Source organism: Cyprinus carpio, chromosome B10 (genome assembly GCF_018340385.1).
Source record: "Cyprinus carpio isolate SPL01 chromosome B10, ASM1834038v1, whole genome shotgun sequence".
Classification (NCBI taxonomy): domain Eukaryota; kingdom Metazoa; phylum Chordata; class Actinopteri; order Cypriniformes; family Cyprinidae; genus Cyprinus; species Cyprinus carpio.
In genome coordinates, this window is record NC_056606.1 from 8,091,298 (window position 1) to 8,114,645 (window position 23,348).

A 23,348-nucleotide genomic window follows, 5' to 3' on the forward strand; every position below is an offset into this window, starting at 1 on the left:
TAATGGGAAGCATGAACATTCCTCCTTAACAATGAATGCACAGACAAAATGCGTGGACTGGACTCTATTCAGTGAGAACAAAGGTCAAGTGTTTATTCCTGGCACTGGCTGATGTTCCTGCAGTGCTACTGCTGAAGACATGCAGTTACTGCATTATAATAATGGGCTTGGTTGTTTATTGATTAATTTTGGGTTTGGTATTAATATAGTTGTATTTGTATGATCTTTCATTTTTTTGATTTTGTTGAATTCATTGTATGTCCCTAACTAGCGATTTGTCTTTGATAACCAAAATGCAAAGGTGCAAGACCATGAATAACCATAAACATAATCTTCACTCCTGATCAACACATTTGCTATTAATTCTCACGTTATTTAAAACATTTTATCCGCATATAAACATAGGACAGGCTAAGGCAAATGTATATCGATGGGACCAAGCATTAAAAAAAGTAATGATTAAAAAAAAAAAAACCTGCTAAACTGTTTTGTAATGTTTTTAAAATGAGGCTTAGCAATAATGAACAAATTGATCCGATTTTGTACAATTTCCTGAAGACCTACCATTCACTCAAACCCAGTCAAACTGTGATGTCTTCAGGACATTGCAGGCGCATGTGCAGACACTCTAAAAACATATGACTCATCCATTTGAGTGTTTGATGATGAGGCTGTTTGCTTTATTTCTCTCTGATTAGATGATAGCAGCAGTACATTAGCTCGTAAAACAGAGGCAGACTCCGTTTTCTCTAACACAGTATTGCCTTTCCTCCACTGTCTTTTCTCAAGGGGCACTGGCATTCATTTTCTCAACACAGCTTTCCCACAAGGTCACCAGTCGATTATCCTTGTTGGCACAAAAGTCTGTGAAATCTCGCAGGAGGCGGTCAGCCAGTTTCTCGTCCCCCAGCACACCAGTCCTCCAGGCTTTGGTCAGCATGGTGTTGTAGGCCCAGTTGTAGCCCACTCGCTCCTCAGAACCAAACAGACTTTGATTGGTGGAAGTAGCGGAGTTACGGCGCCGCCGCTGTCCACTAGAGTATTTCCTTTTTGAGTAAGGCAGCTGAAGAAAAACTGTACCTGGATCAAGAGATGAACATTCCCGAGTGACAGTGATAACGATAGAGCAAGACGAAAAGATTGAAAGTGATAACGATAGAGTAGTAGTGATAGTTTGGTTTATTTAGTTAATAAGTGATTTTTATTGTTAATTGGATGTATTGAGGTTTATTCTCTGATGGAAAGTTAAAAGCCGATGCTGAGAATTTGTCATGAACAAAGCCAAACTTCAAAGAAGAAAGGAAGTTGTTTTAATGAGGAAAAACACAGGACCATTACACCTTGATAAATAGATTTAACTAGAAATAAACTAGATGCACTCAACGAGAAATAATTATTCTACGCGCTCTTTACCTGGAGAGTATGGCCTCCTGAAACAACTGCATTCTGTCCCAGTATGTCTCTGGCTCAAACCCTAAACGAGTACAGAAGTGCCGTAATGGAGGATATCAAACTTTTACTTGACATAAAATGACAAAGACAGTTCTAAGATATTGAGACAAATTCTATGAAAGAAGAACCGTGAAAATCATTTGAAAGCACTATCATAAACATATTCAAAAGTCAGTAATTACCAAAACAGACTATTTACTTAATATTTTTGCACTGAGAATCTAGGATTTCAGTGTTAGCTTAGCAATGTGCAAACATCAAACAGAGACAACGCATTCACAAATATATATGGACTTCTAAAACCATCACACCATTCAATCTGTTACTTTTTCTGTCCTCACCCTCAAACAGGTTATCACAGCCCTCCTTCAGCAGGCACTGGATATTTAGGGGGATAAACAATTGAGCACGGAGAGGGTCACCATATAGATACGATGACAAAGCAAAGGGCACCTCCAACACAGGTACAAGCAGGAATCCACAAGATGCTGCCTTTCTGTGCCAGCCTTGCACCTGAAAAAGAAGAGTCCAGTGCTTTAGGACTATGCCTCAACCTTAGATATTATGCTTGCGCCCTTAGTTGATAGTAGTTAACTACATGCATCTGGTTGACTATGCTTGATATTCCTCGATAGTATAAACACCTCTTCACCTCATTCAAGATTTTTAAAACTCTGCTCATCCTATGCTTACCATTTCAAAGAGTACGGCTGCAGTAACAGCCATCCAGTGCAGCTTGATTTCAAAGGCAGCGTTGAGGGAGAAGTTGCCATGGTAATAGCAACTACACCATTCAGGCCGATCACTGCGATTGTTGACATCAACATCCAAGGTGACTGTTTTCTGCTCTGGAATCGTGGAAGCTGAGAGGGGAGGGGCAAAAACAGAGCGAGAAAGACAGAGAGAGGGTAGAAATTGCCAAAAGGATGAAATGACAACTGTCAGGCATAGAGTTATTAAGACCTTTAATGGGTCAATGGAGAGTAATTGCGATAAAAGAGTTTATGGCAATTAGTGCTCATGACATCTGTAATGAAAATTGGGAATGAACTAACGATTCTGAGATCTAGGGTGATTTTCCATCATGCAGTGTATTAAAAGCATGTAGGACGTATGAAGCTTCTATGGCAGGAAAACACTGAAAGCTGAAAGCAAAGTCAGAAAGGCAATGGGTTGTCAGAAAAGCTTTGCTCGGGTTTGGGAACAATGCAGGAACATCACTCATCCAGCGGGAACAGGACAGATGGAGGAGAGCAGGAAGAACCCATACCACAGCACTACTGGACCACAGCCACTACTTTACCACATGCACTACTGGTGTACAAGACATCATTTAGGCCCACCCAACACAGCGGTTTGATTGGTGTATTGGGGCATCAGTCCATGCTCTGATTGGAACAGCTTGCAAAGCAATTGTGCCCTGATTGGATAGAATACATGTAACCATGCTATTTGAAGAGCGCATGTACTGTGACACCGATTGATGGCTAATTGGGATTGTTATAATTGCAGAATCACAAACACAGTCTACATCAATCATTCAGAAAGGGAATCAAGGTGTCATCGACATGATTTGGCCATTGCTGGAATAAACAGGATGAAATAAAGGTGTCCTACTTTTCTACAACAGCATGCAGTGCCAGAATGGAGAAGAGTCACACAAAGTCAGATAATGATTAATTTTGCATAAGTACAATTTCTTGATGGAAGTGGCTGAGTCAAAAGCGGTGTTTCCTGAAAAGAATATGTTGTTGCAATGTCACTCTTTATATGTTAGTTGAGTTGCAGAAGTTTCCAATTGCGCATTGATGTTGGGTTGACTAGTAGATGGCGCAGATGATATCTGAATGCTTTAGTAATATGAGAAGAAATGATTTGACTTTGTGTGACTCATTCACCCAACTAGCCCTTCCAGAACTTTCGGGGGAGGGAGTATGGCATACTGCCTTAAGGTGCGGAGCATGGCTGCTCTGGGATCAGAGCCGGCTGTGTGTACCTAGCAGTGCAGCAGCTTGGCTGCGTCCTCCAAAGCTGCGGCTGAAGGAGCTATGCCTACTTGCATACGAGGCTGGCCGGCTGGGCAACCAGGGCAGGAGGAAGGCAGGTAAGTCACAGGGCCGACGTTCCTCTATAACAAAGGCCACCTCAAACCACTTTTTCTGGAACAGGGCGAAGTCCTCCAAAGCTGCGGCAGACCATGCATTGGCTCCTGCGGGGGGTAGCTGAGTCGTAGGGGCTGCAGGGAATAGATGTCTGTTTTCATGAAGGGTAGAAGCACCATACACAGTCATGCTATCAATGGGATTGCAGACAGTGATGCTCACGGGATCTGGAGATCACTACAGATCCCTGTGGATCACTGACTTGTGTACTCCGGATATTGCAACTTCTCATTGAAAATGAAATGAACGAAGTCCAGTTGCTTTGCATAGCACTGGCTGTGAATCTCCACTGATACAGTTATATACAGTAAGAATGGCTAGCAGCAACCTAGCAACCTGCAGAAACTTGGCAACCACTAGCCAAGTAATCTTGATAAAACAAGTCGATTCTTACCCTTGTCATTGTTTTTGTCGACAATCCGGTAGAGGTAGAACCCATAGACAAATGTTCGCATGGCATCACCAGAGGCATGCGTAATTAGACCTTCATCCAGCATTTTCTAAAGGAGCATCATCGAGATGGTAAAGTTTTTAAATACAAACACAGACTACTATGACTTTTGCAATGTTCTCAATTTTACCTGCATGATTTCTACTGCAATGCCTTGAGTGGCAACATTCTCCACAGTGCTGACCAGCCAATGTACAACCTCAGCACTGACAAAGCAGTTGGGAGGCAGGCCCCTCTGATCTGGCAAAAGCTGCACTCCAGTGCTACAAGCACAGGAAGTCAATTTATATCACACATGGGTGACATAATAGAACACTAATAAATAATTGAGAATTCAAAGACTCTCACATGGGATGCTTAATGGCTTCCAGGATCTCCATTAGTGTGGAAGATGAGGAAAGACTCAATCCACTGGATCCTGACTGCCCACTGTAATGCGACATGAAAGTGGCAAGTTCTGATTTGAATATAGATGAAGTCATGTTCTGACATGTCCGGAATAAGATAAGGCATTCTCTTACCCAATCTCTGCACCAGTGCCTGGGGTTGGGTCTCCTGTGGCTTGGGATGTAGCTGATGTTCTCTCTCCTGGTTGGTTGCCTCCTTTGTCCAGCAACCCTCCCTCTATGTGATTTGCTGAAACGTGTTCAGCTGGCAGCTAAGGAACCCAGTGGGAATGTGTCAAAATATCTTCATGGAAACAAGTTTAAAAACAGCACTGCACAGGACTGACAAGGGGTGCAAAATGCTGAGATATCCTCATGCTATCTGCATCCAGTGACTAGCAGGAATGCATCTTACATAGGAAATATTCGGTACTTGTCTACACAAATTTTCTATCAATTTCTTTGATGTAACCTCACTTTGTAAACCACTATGGCATTATTTGACTGATTTACCACTTTATTGCATGCTTGTCCATAACTGTTGTATCATAAGGGTGGTATTATGTAGTAAAAAAAGCAAAATGTGATGACTCGCTTTACTTGTTGGTCAGATGGCCTCGTCCCATCTGTTCCTGGCCAGAATTAGCTGCAATATGAAACAGTTACTATATGCTGCTAGACAAAAATCTGTTTTGGCTACGTGAGATTAGCAGTACTCTAAATGTACTCAGGATGTGAAGTGAGATTAAATGAAAAGTGCACATGCATTCTTCCATTAGACAACAGGAGTGATGCAGTCTAACACTACAGCAGAACTTTTAGTGGTTAAGATGTTAAATGAAGTGAATCTAATATGGCTTTGACATTTTATGTTATATTGAGTATGGGTACACGGACAAACAGGAATGACTACAAAAACACCAAATAGAAACAACAACCTTCACATTTTAATGCCAGTGAGAGGTTGGACAAGTACACAGGCATGCACACATGGTTTATACGCACACACGCGCATTGAGAGAGACAGACGGCTTTCACAGAGCAGAGAGAGGGCAGTGACTGACCTGAGAGTGACAGATGTAGGAGGAACGTGGACTACGAATAAAGTCCAAAATGAAGGCAGCATCCTGTCAGCATTTTAGGAGGAAAACACCAGAAAGAGAGAAAATAACCCCCAGAGATCAGCGCAAGAACAAGGCAGTAATGGAAGAGGAAGAGGCAAAGGTCAAAAGAGGCAAGGAAGGAGCAAGAAAACATAAACCCACTGCAAATAATATCCATGATTCAGTATTGAGACAATAGGAAGACATAAAGAACTAAATGAAAAGCAGGACTGTTAACTGACTAAAAATGTTGAATTGTATTAATTACACTTTTATGCAACTAATCACATATTAACCCCCGATATTACATTATTGTGGCATTTTATAATAGTTGCATTTAATACTACCTTTTAATTCTGTTTCAAACACTGTGATCAGTCTTTAAACCAAGCAGACAACGGTGAAAATTACACAAAAAAGCCAGCAAGCAAAACACATTGCACAAATATAATAGCTCTCTTTCCCACTTAAAAAGCACAAAGAGGCACACAGGAAGCCAGGAACTAGACGAAAGCACAGTCCATTCTGCGGTCTGCCTTGGGCTCTCACCTTACGGGGGCTATCGACATAGGTGGTTGTTAGGGCAACGCTGGCAGCTTCACTGAAAGGACCACATGATTTCCCACCATGCTGAGCAGCAAGCTGCTGCTCTTCTAAACTCCTGCAGATCAAAGACATCTCACCAGCATTAGAAAAAATCCTGGAATCTCTGGCATTTTATAAAACCCTTACCATATGCGGCACTAGATAAAAGGCTCAAAAAATCTCATTGTTTCTGGCATGCACAAACACTTGTTTCCCATTGATGTAGCACTGTGGTAATTTATTTTGTTTGGTTTGCCAATATCTGCCTCCACAACTCACTTCTGTGTCTGATCCAGCTCCAGGAGTGCAGAGAGGGCAGAGGTGCCTTTTTTGCCCACAGGGGGCAATATGGGCTCCGGGTTGTAGGATGAGAGGGCTCCTGTCACCTGCAGGCCTTTAATGGTGGCTCCTTTCTGTAATAAACAGAGTAATTGTAATTGTATCACCCTGATGAGTGGTTCTATCCCTTTAATGATCATTTGTGCTTATCCTGTTAGCTGTGCACTTACGCGGATAATTCGATCAGATCGGTGACGGCGACGAATCCTGTTCAGGCCTTCCAAAAAGCGGATAAATCCGTCCAAAAGTGACCAGTCGCCAGTGCCAGAGAGGCCATCCCGCCCTGCCCCCATTCCCTCCCCATACACGTCCCAGTGACCCTCACCATCCGCCACTCGCTTGGCTCCGCCCGCTGGCAAAAGCAAGAAGCGCGTGCGCCAGAACTTCAGAGAGTCAATAAGACTGTGGAAGAGAGAGGAACGGGATTTTATGGGCATCTGCCTTTTTTGCGTCAGAGCCATGGTATTAGTAAAGCCAGTTGCCCTGAAGTTCCCGATTTAATCGATTAATTCCAATTTACTGTTTTGCCACAATTTAATTTTTTAGAATCAAGGAATCGCGATTTTGAATAGAAATATTACCAAATGTTAGAATTAGACACTTTCTCAATATGCTGGTGATAACAGAAAAGAGAAAAGAAAGATCCAACTGCATGTCGGCACACGTGATTAACCGATCGTGTGTGACACGCTCTGTGAAGTACCAGAAATTTAGCACTGGCCGTCATTCACACGGCGCTTTTGTTTTGACAAAGATGCGACGTGGCAGTGTAATAGGTAATACATGCAAGAAGATGGGAGTGAACTTCTATTAACTTGAGCGCAGTGTTTTTAGAATGGCGTTTCATGGACGAGACAAACGCATCACATTTACACAGAAAAAACAATGGAAAAGCAGTGCGATCGAATAAAAAACCTGTCAAAACTACTACTGTATGTCTGATATCTCATGTTTGCATCATGGTGACAGGTTGAAAGATGCTGTTGTTTTTAAAGAACATTTATAGTTAATAAAATTCTACTGGGGTTATCCACCTTTTTCTTCAATGCGGAAGTAAGCCTATGGGTGAGTCTTCCGGTTCATTAGCCGCTATATGTAAATAACGAGGAGAATAACAACGTGCAGTAAACAGTAAAACGTTTTGCACTACACACCAGTGTACTCATGATTAAGATAATACATTAAAATAATATAAGACACACCAACTTTCAATATCAAGCAGCAACACGAACTGTTTTAGTTCAGCTAAAAATAGCTGGATGGAGTGGACGCAGATGAGACTGGATACCTTCAGTCATTCTGAATTTGAATTACCTTGACTTTTGAGATTTTCTAAAAGAATTTTCCTCGTATTATTTTTGAGCACGTAATATGTATAAGACAAGTTTGTACAATATGTAGTTGTAGTTTTTGCATCTTTTCAAAAATCACCAAGCCCCACCTGAAGTCCTCTGAACCAGAAGAGCAGATGTACTGGTCCAGGTAGTTCCATTTGTACTCCTCCAGCCGCTCGTGGCTGAACTCCACCCAAAATGGCAAAAAGTGGGTGTCTGCATGTGGAGGACACAGATTGTAGCTGTACTGAATCTGTGTGGATTCATAGGGATACCTAAAGACACAAAATACACTTAAGGGCATTTCTAGAAGAACAAATAACATACTGTAAATTGAAACCGAATGACTGAAAACAAACTAACTTTGGGAGGTAACGGGTGACGGTAATGATCTTATCTTTAAGGCAGACTTTATGAAAGGTTCTTCCCATACTGAGCCAGTAAACACTCTCCTCCTCCTCTGGTGTGCGTCGAGACACCAGCCCTGAAAAGCATACCTTTAAATCTCTTACCTGCATTACAATGGAGCATGATTTATAACAAGACTAGTCAGTTTTTCAAAATCCAACTAGTATGCAGAGCTTTGGGAGTAGGGGGGGTGCAGAAGGGGATGTACCTCGGGAATAAAGGGGACTGCTACTGAGGGGCGGGGATATAGCCAGCTGTGGCTTCCTGTTAGGCTGTACAATGATCTGGTAGCCTTGCATCAGTCGCTGACAGATGAACTCTTCAAACACCTGATGGGCCGTCATCACTGGAGACTCATCATCACGTCTACAGAAGATTAAGGACATTAATTTCAGACTAAGATCTTCAATATACATGAAATCTACAGTGGGGATCAAAGTCTGAGAATACTTGAGAGATTTTTGGATTTTTCTAGGCAGATAGACTCATTCTTAGTGCTTCATGTTAATAGGTGGGTGCTAAAGTGTTCTTTTGGCACAATTTTTTTTTTTTAAGTTCTTCGATTAGTGGACATTTTTTGTAGAATCATGAGTATAGTTTAATGGTAACAAACATGCTTATTTAAATGGCTAAAATAATAGGGGCTGATGCATGTACCATTAAGCATGTACCATTAACAACCTCATAGCTCACAGTAGGTCTGTTACAGCTACAGTTAAAATCAATTCTCTTATGGAAGAGTTAATAAGCATACATTTTTGCCGAGATCTTGTATTGACATTGGGAGAATTGAACCACTCTTGTGAACTCGACTGCAGCACATCCCAAAGACTTTCAATGGGGTTAAGCTCAAAACACTGTGGTGACAAATTCAAGCAAGAAAATGATTCCTCGTGCTCCTCAAGTAAACCGCTATTTCACAGTTCAGGGCCAATTAATCTTGACATTGTCATCCTGGAATATGGAGATGGGTACGTCTTCCAACATGGTTGTTTAAGAAATGAAAATCTACACACTGTATCACATAGGGTAAACAAAATTTTGGAAAATATACAACATGCCAGAAACATATTAATCACTGCAATAATGATCCAATTCTAGATTGTTCACTATTTGCTTATTTAATCCAAACAGAGATTTTTTTTTTTTTTTGGCCCAACAGTATATAGTGCATAAAACACTAAAGTTTTTTTTTTTTTTTTTTTTACCTATACCACCTAACCCCTAATGTCTTTGTACCTCTCCAGGTCAGTGTGTGGCAGCAGGTCGTAGCAGCCCTCTGTGTAGTCATTCTGCAGGGTTTGGCGGTCGGGAAAGTAATCCGTGGTGAGCGGGAGGCAGGCGGGAGTGGTGAGGGACTTCCAGTCCACCCCAACCGTGCAGCAGAAACTAGGCACTGTTGGAGGGGCAGACAGCAGCAGGACTAGGGGCACCCCCGTCACACACACACAGCGTCCCACAGTGCATGACACACGTACCACATGGACGTAACAGATCGCATTCATACACATTCACACGTAAGGCCCGATTGAAAATTAGCAGATTGAGAGAGAAAGAGGCAGAAGAAGAGAGGATGAACCGTTTCAGGCATTCACATACCAACACGCAGAACAAGGAGAAAGTGGGAAAAGAAAAAGGAGTGTGTTACCATCATTGTCGTAATTGAACTGAAATTACAGTGAACACTACGTGCAAAATTAACATGCACTAAAGGCACTGTGAGCATCGTGACATCACTGATGAGTAATAAGTGTGAACGGCCATCTGTACAAACACAGAATTGGCAGAAAAGACGACCAGTACTTGAAGCATTCAGGCAAGGCATGCGTGAGAGTGTGGCAGTGTGATTTTTCATTCTCGTGATTGGTGATTTTATTGAGGGTTACAAAGCTTGTGAGCAGGAGGGAACTGAAGTTTGATACTTGATTAAAGAGAAAGGGGAATTTTGGAAATAGAGGAATCCCCAGGGAAAGATGGTACAGAGAGAAAGCCAGAAATCCCATTATAATCTGAGGTGGAATTCACTAAGAATGAATTGCGCACAATGCTAGCGATGTTTAGTTATCGTTTTTGCACCTGATTCAGTTCACTGTCATTACACTCAACACATCTTTTTCTGTCGGCTATCTATGTTAGAGGAGTCTTATTTGTAAATATCACTAGCAAATTAAAATACTAGCTTAGCCAACACACTTATTGAATAAACATTCAGTTCTTATTTTTGAATATCACTAGCCAAATAGCATGCTAGCTTATCCTATGGCCCTAATATCAAATGTTCAAAATTTGTGAATATCATTAGCAGATTAATGTGCTAGTTTAGCATACACCCTTCATACACTATTGGAACAGGTGTTCAATTCTTATTTGTGAATATCACTAGCCAATTACTGTGTTAGCTTAGCCTACACCTAAGAAACCCCAACTGAACAAATGTTCAATTCTCGTTTGTTAATATCACTAGCCCATTAGCATGCTAGCTTGGCCTATACCTTTTACAGCCTATTGGAACAAACATTCAATACTTATTTGCGAATATCTCTAGCCGACTGGCAAGCTAACTTGGCCTGCACACTAATGAAACAAATGCATTATTCTTATTTTTGAACATCAATAGCCAATTAGCATGCTAGCTTAACCTAACCCCTTTACCCCATAATTGAAAAAGACAATAACAAATTGTTAACAAATGCTCAAGTTGCGCAACTGTTTAGTGAATTCCCTCAGAAGTTGTGGACCACCTTTTTCGCTCATCAAACTTTCACCCATAAACAACACAGCCACTCAACTATGATCTACCGCTCTGGCTCGAGATACCCAAACAACCTTATACAAAGATAAAGAACAGAAATTCCCTCAAAGGCACACCTGATTTGAAGTTACTAACCCAAAAGTGTCAAAATCAAAGGTACAAGCAAAGACTTAAATACCAATAAATCCCAGCCTTCCCCATTGAAATATAAATGTATTTAAGTAATTGCAGCTAACAAATGTATATCTCTGAGGGTCAATATATGTCAAATTTTTCTTCATGTGGGACTGAATGGATACTGGAGATGTGATTTGTTTTCTTCAATGATGGGGAAGAACTCACTCGGATCTGGACTGGAGTAATCCTCAAAAGAACCACGGTTCACTGGTGTTCCTATAAAACAAGAGCAGTAACAACATGAACTCAACATCTGGTTTCAGAGAGAACAGTCATTTGATGATCAAATATTGTAATAAAAATTAGGGGGGAAAAAACTACAGAGTGGCCCCAAGAAGTAATCACTGGTCATATTTAATAATGTATGAATGTCATATAGCAGAGAATTCTGATTTCTCTCATATGATTCTGGTTTCTTGCCAATGGCATTAAAGGGGCAGTTCACCCAAAGATGAAAATTCTGTCATCATTTACTCACCCTCCACTTGTTCCAAACTTCAGCTAAGATATTTTGTAGAATGTTGATTTGGTTACCAACATTCTTCAAAATATTTTCTTCTGGGCTCAGCGGTAGAAAGAAACGAATACAGGTTTGGAATAACTTGAGGCTGGATATAGGACATTTCTGGTTGAACTAATAGTTTTGAGTAACAAATATTGACAAATTAATTATTGCAATTTTTATTTCAATTCATTCCTTAACTCATAATTGCACCTTTAATCATATGAAGAAAAAGTCAGTAATCACACTGATTTAAGTCTTAAAAGAACCTAAACGGACTGGTTCATGGGAATCATTCACTGAATGTATTTTGAGTCATTTGTTTGGGACTCAGACTACTCAAGTTGTGTTTTATGTCTTTGATTTCCTACAAAGGACCAACTCATGTATGTTCATTCATTCAGGAAAGAGACTACACCAGTCACACTATAAGATTTTTGATTCACAATGAAGAACCAGGTTACAAGATTATTTTGTTTGGGACTTGGACTATACTGGTCACATTGTATGTTTTTGATTTGCTACAAAGAACCTCAATAGCCTCAAAGAGTCCTAAGAATCATAGATTTGAGAATCATACTACCCTTCTCATGCTACATATTTTTGTTTAACTACAAAGAATCAGCACTTAAGCTTCAATCACTCTGACATTCATAATCTGTATAAATATCTTTTTTTAGGGCCAGTGTATAATAGTAGATTATATACAGGTGCTGGTCATATAATTAGAATATCATCAAAAAGTTGATTTCACTAATTCCATTCAAAAAGTGAAACTTGTATATTATATTCATTCATTACACACAGACTGATATATTTCAAATGTTTATTTCTTTTAATTCTGATGACTATAAATGACAACTAAGGAAAATCCCAAATTCAGTATCTCAGAAAATTAGAATATTGTGAAAAGGTTCAATATTGAAGATACCTGGTGCCACACTCTAATCAGCTAATTAACTCAAAACACCTGCGAAGGCCTTTAAATGGTCTCTCAGTCTTGTTCTGTAGGCTACACAATCATGGAGAAGACTGCTGACTTGACAGTTGTCCAAAAGACGAACACTGACATCTTGCAGAAGGAGGGCAAGACACAAAAGGTCATTGCAAAAGAGGCTGGCTGTTCACAAAGCTCTGGGTCCAAGAACATTAATAGAGAGGCGAAGGAAAGGAAAAGATGTGGTAGAAAAAAGTGTACAAGCACTAGGGATAACCACACCCTGGAGAGGATTGTGAAACAAAACCCATTTAAAAATGTGGGGGAGATTCACAAAGAGTGGACTGCAGCTGGAGTCAGTGCTTCAAGAACCACTACGCACAGACGTATGCAAGACATGGGTTTCAGCTGTCGCATTCCTTGTGTCAATCCACTCTTGAACAACAGACAGCGTCAGAAGCGTCTCGCCTTGGCTAAAGACAAAAAGGACTGGACTGCTGCTGAGTGGTCCAAAGTTATGTTCTCTGATGAAAGTAAATTTTGCATTTCCTTTTGCATATCAGGGTCCCAGAGTCTGGAGGAAGAGAGGAGAGGCACACAATCCACATTGCTTGAGGTCCAGTGTAAAGTTTCCACAGTCAGTGATGGTTTGGGGTGCCATGTCATCTGCTGGTGTTGGTCCACTGTGTTTTTTATGAGGTCCACGCAGCCGTCAACACATGCTTCCGTATGACCAACTTTATGGAGATGCAGATTTCATTTTTACCTGGAGCATACAGTCATGCTTCCTGCTGTTTAAGGACCAACTTTATCCCTGTAGATGGCCAGATCACTCAATTTTTCTGCATTACAGGACTTGGCAAGCGACTTGCACACTAGTGCCAATTTTTACCTAACCATGTGTTCCCGGGGTTTAACCCCCATGGTATCGCCTGTTCTTACCACTTGAGCCAGGAGCAAACTCACCTGACCTTAAACCCCATAGAAAATCTATGGGGTATTGTGAAGGAGGAAGATGCGATATGCCAGACCCAAGAATGCAGAAGAGCTGAAGGCCACTATCAGAGCAACCTGGGCTCTCATAACACCTGAGCAGTGCCACAGACTGATCGACTCCATGCCACGCCGCACTGCTGCAGTATTTCAGGCAAAAGGAGCCCCAACTAAGTATTGAGTGCTGTACATGCTCATACTTTTCATGTTCGCACTTTTTAGTTGGCCAAGATTTCAAAAAAAATAGGTCTTAAGTAATATTTACATTTTCTGAGATACTGAACCTGGGATTTTCCTTAGTTTTCAGTTATACAGCATTCTTCCCCATGAGTAGCCTACAGAACTAGACTGAGAGACCATTTAAAGGCCTTTTGTTTTGAGTTAATTCATTATAGTGTGGCACCAGGTGTCTTCAATATTGAACCTTTTCACAATATTCTAATAGAACATTTGGGATTTTCCTTAGTTATCATCGGAATCGTATAATCATCAAAATAATGAGTCTGTGTGAATCAGTCTGTGTGTAATGAATGAATATAATATACAAGTTTCACTTTTTGAATGGAATTAGTGAAATAAATCAACTTTTTGATGATATTCTAATTATATGACCAGCACCTGTAAGTGAAAATAAATCACCAGTGCTGTTGCTACTAGCTGGGCTTCCAGAGACATTATCAGGAACACCCGTGATATACAGTCCATTCTCTCCTGCATGACGGGATGCGGTCCGTTTGCTAAAACACATACATTTACACCATTATTAGTCTCTAGCTTTATCACATTGGTACATTTTCCCTTTCCAAATAACCTCTTACTCGCGTACGTGACTGACCTTCCCGTAGCTTCGTGATAGGCCAGTTCCAGCAGTTCGGCAGAGGTACGAGCCGGGTCTCTCTGCTCACTGCCCTGCAGCTCTGCCATGTTCTGTCGCGTCTGATGGTGGATCTGGATTGCCTCTCCAGAAGGACCTAACATCCACACAATATTATATAAAACATGTAGAGAACAGTTTCTAGTTTAGCAGTCATTATACAGTACTGGGCAGATTTGTCTGTTTACAAAACGGTTAACATGGTTACATAATTGGTTACTACCCAGCACTGTCATTATGCAAAACATTTGACCACAGAATGCAGCTGCAGTATATCACTTACCCACAGGAAATGTGTGCATCCAGCGGCGGCGGTTGGAGGTGAGTTTCATTGGCATGCGTGAGGGGGCGAATGGGTTGATGAGGGCCCTCTGCGGTGTGTAACCACCAGGCCGTATGTGCAGGGTGGACTCAGCGCTTCCCACCGTGAAGCGGCCTGGAGCACTGGAGTCTCTCTGGGATTCTACCATCTTTTCTAGCAATTCTGCAATGAGACAGACAACTAGTAGCAAACATCAACCAGATGTTTTGGTCTACATCAACACACAGGTGCACTCTGATCGGTTCTGTACCTCTTGTGCAGCTGGTGTACCCAAGGGAGCTGCTGACCTCGTATTGGCCCTGAGCCGGGCGTGGGATGAGCAGGATGTTGGAGATGTGGCTCAGACTATCATCTGATGCCAGGCTCCTCTGTTCTTCTGGTCCTGTAGGCCTGGTTGGGGGAGAGCTGCCCACTAAACCTCCACCAACATCTGTTGAGCCCCAACTTTTCCTGCTGGCTGACTCCCTCTCCCGACTCGACCTGACAACACACAGTGCCGGAGAACTTTAAGCCCTGACACACTAATTAAATGTCACCTTTTCTGTCAACGATCTCAGCTATCCATAAATGTATTCAATTAATTTTCAATATTTTTGGGTAATTTTGGTGCATCTCCAATCCTAACATGAAGTGTCTTCCAAGCCAGAAGCTCCAAGCAAGCAGATTTGTAACACTGCAGTCACAATTCAAGGAATGGTTCACCCAAAAAATGAAGAACGATAACAGGATTTTTATTCTTTTAATGTACCTGAAGTTGGTGGACCTCTGAGCTCTGGAAGGTCCAGGAAGCCTGAAGACCTGCGCATCATATGCATCATAGTCCACCTGGATCAGCAGGCTGTTCTCAGCATCTTTTGGTGAACCAAGGGCTGAGAAAGACAAATCTAGCTCAAGTCAGATCACAGCAAACCCTTACACAATCTTGAACTAAAATATAAAACCTACTAGTGACCTACTTACAGTGATCTTTGCTGCTTTTAGCTTTCTCAGCATGAGCTTAAAATGAAAGAGTCAGAGTGATAGCAGCTTCATTAACAGTTTTACAAACATTAAGTTGTTCTCATAATAAAAATGTTACGTCACAAGGTGTTGTCAGTAAAAGTGCAATATTTCTAACCTTTTTTCCAGCCAGCTTGATCCGTGGTGTGAAGCAGCTGCATGAGTTCTGGCTCTTTGATGTGTAAAAGCTGTAGAATTCATATTTATTATAGTGAGCTCAACTGCATTAACCTAGGGTGGCTGATCTGACCCAAAATATTATTACAATATTCTTTCATACTATTAATTGGAAATGTATTATTAAAAATGTTATCTAACGAAATGAATTCATGAAACTAACAACCAAAACAATATTTTAAAATATAATAACAGTAATTAGTATATATTTACAGTATACTGTAAACTACCAGTCAAAAGATTTGAACAGTAAGATTTTTAATGTTTTTAAAGAAGTCTCTTCTGCTCACCAAGCCTGCATTTATTTGATTCAAAATACAGCAAAAACAAAGATATTGTGAAATATTTTTACTATTTTAAATAACTGAAATGTAATTTATTCCAGTGATCAAAGCTACATTTTCAGCATCACTGCTCCAGTCTTCAGTGTCACATGATCCTTGTTGATTTGCTGTTCAAGAAACATTTATTATCATTATTATTATTATCATCATTATTATTATTATATAAAGTTGGTTGAGTTTTTTTTTTTTTTATTATTTTTATTATTAAAAACCAAAGATCAGCATTTATCTGAAATAAAAAGCTTTTGTAACATTATACACTATACCAGTCAAAAACTTGCAGTCAGTATATATATATATATATATATATATATACATACAAACACACAAATCTTTTTTGAATTATAGTAATTATTTTTTTTTAGCAAGGATGCTTTAAATTGATCAAAAGGCATTTACAATGTTACAAAATAATTCTATTTCAGATAAATGCTGTTCTTCTATTCATCAAAGAAACCTGAAAAAAATTACTCAGCTGTTTTCAACATAATAAGAATAATAATAATAATAAATGTTTTACAACAAATTAGAATATTAGATTGTTTTATGATTTATGATGTGTCTTGTGAATTGATTATTGATGATTAAGATTTGGATTTGAAGGAATAAATTACATTTCAAAATATATTCAAATAGAAAACAGTTATTTTAAATAGTAAAAATATTTTACAGTTGGCAGAGGTTTTCTGTGACATCTTCAACCTCTCCTTCAACATGCACTGTCCCCAACTGCCTCAAGTCTGCTACCACTGTACCTGTCCCCAAGAAAACAGCTATCAGCAGTCTTAATGATTACAGACCTGTGGCTCTCACTTTCACTGTGATGAAATGTTTTGAGAGGCTGGTACTCATTACACATTAAATCATCCCTTCTTTCCACCCTGGGCCAACATCAGTATGCATACAGAGCTAACAGATCAACTGATGATGCCATCAACGCAGCTCTCTACACCACACAGAATCATTTGGAGCACCAGGGAACATTTGTAAGGATGCTGTTTGTGGACTTTAGTTCCGCAGTTAACACTCATGGTCACCAAACTGCTTAACCTGGGTGTCAGTGATTACATATGTTTCTGGGTAAAGGATTTTCTAACAAACCACACACAAACTGTCAGGCTGAGGGGGCCATCACTCAACCGCTCTGAGTCTCAGAAGTGGAGCTCCACAAGGCTGCGTGTTGAGTCCTCTGTTATACTCACTATACACCCACGACTGCACACCAACCCAAGCACAAACACAATCATTCAATTTGCAGATGACCCCACTGTGGTGGGGTTAATATCAAATGGTGACGAGTCTGCCTACAGGGAGGAGGTGGCTGAACTCTCAGAATGGTGCATCAATAACAACCTATGTGATATGAACATGAGTGATGTTTTATTATTATCGTTTTAGCAAGCAATCTTTTGATAAAAGGACGAACCTAAGCCTACATGATTGAGACTTAAGTGTTGGCTCTTTTAACTTGCTACCGACTGCTAGGTGGTGTAAGGTGTACTGGGTAGTTAGTATACCCCAGCAAACACCTAGCAGTCAATAGCAACAACTCTCAAATCTCACCTGTGGTTGATCCAATGAGGAAGATTGTAGTCATCACCAATTCTAGAGTCTCCATGCACTGCGCGGTTATGTAACTAATAAAATGAAACAAAAAAAAATAAAAATTCACCCCATTTTCATATCTGATTTAACACTCAAATGCTAAACCTAATACGGTCTTTACCAACCTTGAAGAGTGGAACAGCGTGGAGGGGCTGCTCTCCCATGCATACCAGATCGACACCGATGCCTGTTAGAAAGATATCATACCATTAGTGTCCACTGCTCTGTGCTACAAGACAAACAAGGAAATATACAGCACACTCACTGACCGTTGTCAATCATGCGCTGTTTGGTGAGGATCATGAGTAAGCGGTCCACCTCGAACACACCCACTCCTGGAGTAATGACCACTGACATCTGGCCCGTACGGTCAAAGTTACGGTTGATGTAGTGCTTATCAAAGACTGAAAGACACAAAACAGGACACTGATATCAGGACAAACAGCTCTACTGAAGTGCTGTGGGACTTTAGACTAAATGCGCAATTACAAACCATTGAAAGACAAGTTGATAGCTTCCAGATAATTTCCCTGAGCAGCAGTGGAATTGTGTCCGCACAGGAATCCATCTGCAATAACAAAAGACATTGACGTTTCAATAATGCCATTTTCTATTTCTATTTCTACACTGATCATAATAATAAATGTTTCTTGAAAAGCAAATCATCATATTAGTATGATTTCTGAAGGATCATGTGACACTGAAGACTGGGGTAATGACGCTGAAAATTCAGCTTTGCATCACAGGAATAAATTGCATTTTAATTAGGGCTGTCAGTCGATTACATTTTTTTATCTAATTAATTACATGTGATGTGTTGATTAATTAATGTAATTAATCGAAAAACAAAATCATTTGGCTGTGAAAATACCCACAAAAGATTATTTAAAGCTATTTTAAATGAGAAACTATTAAGTAGACATTACAAATAGTAGCTTTATAAAGAAATATTTTATTTGATTCAACATAAAATGTATAACACATAAGGCTGCAACAGCCTAACATCAACTATGGAACATAAGACAATTTGAGAATTTTTTTGTTACAAACTGTCTTCAAAATACCTTCTTGTTCCACAAAAGACAGTAAGTCATTCAGGTTTGAGTAAATGATGACCTAATTAATTTTTTTTGGGTGAACTATCCCTTTCAAGTCCCCCCCACCCCCATTTTTTTTAAAATATGAAATGAAATAATACTCTAAATAAGAAACTAAAACTGCCAGCAGGTGGCAGGAAATGTCTTAATGAGTCATTCGATTCGTTCAAACGGCTGATTCATTCAAGAATTCAGTAAATGGCTCTCTTTATGATTGGGCCTTTGAATCATTGGTTCACACGATTAGTTCAAAACGCGGATTCATTCAGAAACTAAACACTGCCCCAATATCTTGAATTTTAGGGCATAACTGCATTTATGGAGTTGTTACCCTGCATCATATTTGTCAACAGGCAACTGTATGAAATGTACGATAACATACAGGTCTGGGGGCAGGGCCAGTGCGTTAACTGCATTGAAATATTTTAATTGTGTTATTTTTTCATAACTAATTAATTAAGTTAACGTGTTAAACTGACAGCTCTAATTTTAATATACGGTATATTACAATAGAAAAAAATTATTTTTAAATTATAATAGTATTTCACAATATTAATTATATATATATATATATATATAACTATACTGTATAACAGGACTGCATACGCACCTGCTCCTTTAAGACGCACGAGTACAGGATATTGTATGAAGAGTTTTTTAATGGTGATGAGCAGAGATGTCCACTCATCACGCCTTTCATTCTGGGCGACCACCCTGCAAGAGAATGAAAATAAGGACTGCTGCTTCAGCTATTACAATGCTGCCATTCTTAATGCTTAGAGAACTTCTGGACCTGTAGAAATCCTCATAATAACGTCCCTCGTGGTCTTGACGGACTGATGCTCTTTGGAGCTCTGGGAACTCTTCTACATGAAGAAAGATACATAGTCAATTATTATTATTCAAATCATAAAACCCAAGTAGTTTAAATATGAAACACTTACCCAGTGATTTGGCAGAGTAGAAGGTACGAGAGAACAACACCACTGTAACCTCATGGCTGCAGTTCTTCTCCTAGAAAAATGTATATATTTTAATAATCCCATAGTGCTAAAGAACTTAGGGTCATAATCAGCTATACTGTGCAGATAACATTACTACTAGAGCTGACACTCACTTTCCATTTAGCAAACAGATCTGAGAGGAAACCATTGACAGCTTTCTCAAAGTAAAGATCACCTGCGAATGAAGACAGCAGCTTAAAAATCTTGAAAAAAAAAGATTTACTCTTCAAATATACATAACGGTTAAATGGTCTCTTTACCATAGATATCAAAGTCCCACATCTCACAGCTCATCTGAATAAATATATAAACCATCGCAGAGGTGGACCGAAACACCACCTAGATGGAAAAAACATGTGGAGAAAAAAATTTATAGTGATGGATAGTAACACAACTTGAATTTCCATAGAAACTTTCTCACCCTTGTATCTTCACTAATGTAGCCACAAGTGACCTTCTCTCCTTTTACCCACAATTCACTGGCCTGGGCCCTGAAACCATAATAAAACGGTTATTTAGTAAGACATACACTATTGTTCAAAAGTTTGGGTTCAGTAAGATTTTAAATGGTTTCATTTACCGAGACTACAGTAAAAACAGTAATATTGTGAAATATTACTACAATTTAAAATTACTGTTTTCTATTTGAATATGTTTTCAAATGAAATTTATTCCTGTGATGCAAAGCTGTATTTTCAGTATCATTACTTCAGTCTTCAGTGTCACGTGATCTTCAGAAATCATTCTAATATGCAGATTTGCTACTCAAGAAACATTTTTTATTTTTATCAACGTTGGAAAAAAGTTGTGCTGCTTCATATTTTTGTGGAAACCGTGATAGAACAGGAAAAAGGCGTATGTTTTTGAATTTTTTTTGTTTATTTTTTGTTTTGTTAATAGAATGCTTATTTTGTTGAACATTAAAAAACTGACTCAAAACTTTTGAACAGTAGTGTATAAGTTATTATACATATACTTCTGACTGTAAAATACTTAAACTGACCAATCAGAATCAATCCAGACAGCCTGTAATAATGGATGGTGTTACCTGATTCCTGCAAACTCTACTTTCTGTGTCACATACGCACATGTGCTCACCTGAAAGAGCATCACAGAGACATAAAGATCATTACAAGGCATCAAAAATAAACATCCCATGCAGATTTGAATCTTATCTACTCACTAAGCTCTTCTTCAGTCTCCACATGTCTCCTCGTCCAATATACTGATCTTTGAAGGTGAGCTCCACCAGATCCAAAGTCACATCCTGTAAATTTCAGTATGTTGTTTGGTTGTGATATGTTTTAAATACAGTCTTTTAAATAAAATAGTAGGACTGTGCAATAAAGTGTATTTCTGTATAAAATACCTTTGGGTCCACAATATTGATGATGACGTCCTGGTAGGCGCGAAGTTTGAAGGCCTGAGCCACTGTCTGATCTACACTGACAGTTTCTGTTTGCGGGAAAAAGAGAAAATTCATTTAAAAAATGAACACTAAGATAAAGCCAATCAATTACTAGTACAGAAAAATAAGTGCTAATTTTAAACACACCTTTCTGCAGGTCTTCTTTCAAACTCTTGACCTGCAGCAGCAGAGGACTAAGACAAAGACAGAAATTATAAACCAAATTATTATCGGTGAATACATTAATATACCGATTCCAATTTATTTGACAGCATGTGTACTTACAGTGTACTTACCCCAGAAACTATTGGGTAGGACAAGGTAACTACAAAGGTTAAGTTAGGTTTAGAGGTAGGTGCAGGGTTAATACCTAGTTATCACCCAGTTATTATCATTGTTATAAAAAACACAAGGAACAGGACTGTAAAATAAACTGCTACTTATGTACCATGCAAAATACAATACTGTATAATATAGAAGACAACATTGTTACTTTACTAATACATTTAATTAGCCTTAAATTTCATATTTTCTGTTTTCTTTATAATTTTAGTTAAAAGTGTTAGTAATTTTGTTGTTTTTGTTAAAAAAAAATTGTTAATAAATATATTATATTTAAACATTTGATTTTACATATATGAATATATATATATATATATTCAACACAATTTTACATATATGAATATATATATATATATATTCATACAACACAATCTAACATGCAATGTTGTAATGAATATATATTACAACATTTCATGTTAGATTGTGTTGTAACTTTTTATAGGATGAAATGTGACATATTTTTGTGAGAATAACCAGAAATTATATTAATGTCATTTTTTTTTATATGTAGGATATATAGGTTTTATTCAGTTTTATTTGTTTTTCAGTTAGAAAAATAAAAACTGTTCATAAATGTATTTTATTTCAAGTAATTTATTAAATATTTTATTTCAAGATGTACATACATTAAAACACTCAATGTAAGATTTCATTTTTCAATTAACAGAATTAGGACTATGTAGTTTTTCCAAGTGATTTTAGGGTGTAATGTGACATGTCCTGGAATCAGCAGACAGCTCCTCTCACCTGTACTCATCATTTGGATGTGCAATCTCAACAATATCCCCCAGTTTAACCTGAGGAAAGACTTTAGGATTCATCATCAACTCATCATCTGTGGAGAAAGAGAGTCTTAAGAGATTCGTGCACAATGAGCCACTGTCATAAACTAAAACCAATTTAGTATTAAGAACATTCTCACCGCTCCCTCCAAAGCCCTTCTTGTGCACCACAAGTTTGTAGGACTTGTTTGCCTTCATGGTGACAGTCATTGTAGTCTTGAAGATGTAACTTACAGTCAGTCACATTCACATTTGCAAACAAAGAAATATCCAGCGCTGAAGTTCGCAGAATATCAATATCTTCATTTCTGCAGCTTTCAAATCGACATGATATGCAAGAACAAAAGTTTTAAAAGACGTTCAAAGTGCTTAAAACCGAAGACGCGCAATCAAACTTCTGAAAGTCAGTCTGTCATCCTCCTGTTTGTTTACAAGTCGCGTGACTCACTGCTTCTGATCCCAGAGAGGACGCTCTGCAAAACTTCTTCTAATTGTAAGACACAGGTTCATTGGATAGAGGATCCATATTTATTTATACACTGACAACGCATAGCTTAACTAATATCTGCCAAAAATAATGCGACATTTGTACTGTTTTCTGAAATAAGCGGAAAATGTATTCTTCGGGTTTGTGATAAAAGAGATGCACAGCGCCGCCTAGCGCATTGGAGATTAGCGGTCAGGAATAAGTCCGCCTCATTTACAGTAAGAATATAATATAATATACACTTCAAAGATCTCACCATTTCAGAAGCTATGATGTATTTTGCTTTCTTTGTAGAAAAATCTCAAATAATAGTCTACAAGTTCAAA

General features: G+C 39.0%; 2 protein-coding genes across 4 annotated transcripts in view; both read right to left on the reverse strand.

Moving 5' to 3' along the window:
* The window catches only part of LOC109054485 (cytosolic purine 5'-nucleotidase), a 595,585-nt gene that overhangs the window by 431,459 nt on the left and 140,778 nt on the right, over positions 1 to 23,348 (reverse strand). The window lies entirely within an intron of this gene.
* Positions 2,173 to 23,169, reverse strand: depdc5 (DEP domain containing 5, GATOR1 subcomplex subunit). 2 transcript variants are annotated; one of them, XM_042732310.1, is made up of 37 exons: positions 22,676 to 23,169; positions 22,501 to 22,588; positions 21,559 to 21,605; positions 21,373 to 21,458; positions 21,187 to 21,270; positions 21,052 to 21,101; positions 20,425 to 20,494; positions 20,264 to 20,342; positions 20,117 to 20,178; positions 19,944 to 20,013; positions 19,793 to 19,865; positions 19,610 to 19,713; positions 18,396 to 18,470; positions 18,172 to 18,306; positions 18,028 to 18,089; positions 17,861 to 17,934; positions 15,894 to 15,964; positions 15,738 to 15,773; positions 15,526 to 15,646; positions 15,028 to 15,257; positions 14,739 to 14,939; positions 14,417 to 14,552; positions 14,200 to 14,318; positions 11,315 to 11,365; positions 9,460 to 9,643; positions 8,429 to 8,586; positions 8,176 to 8,296; positions 7,920 to 8,087; positions 6,649 to 6,880; positions 6,419 to 6,552; positions 6,104 to 6,215; positions 5,516 to 5,578; positions 4,587 to 4,723; positions 4,414 to 4,494; positions 4,196 to 4,328; positions 4,009 to 4,114; positions 2,173 to 3,688 (listed from the first exon to the last, which is right to left on the reverse strand). In XM_042732310.1, the coding sequence occupies exons 1-37, from the start codon at positions 22,743 to 22,745 to the stop codon at positions 3,429 to 3,431; spliced, it is 4,083 nt and encodes a 1,360-aa protein (XP_042588244.1). In that variant the 5' UTR covers positions 22,746 to 23,169; the 3' UTR covers positions 2,173 to 3,428. The 2 variants fall into 2 exon arrangements, with proteins under 2 accessions (XP_042588244.1, XP_042588245.1); XM_042732311.1 differs by lacking the exon at positions 2,173 to 3,688 and having other exon boundaries at positions 4,037 to 4,114; positions 4,196 to 4,315.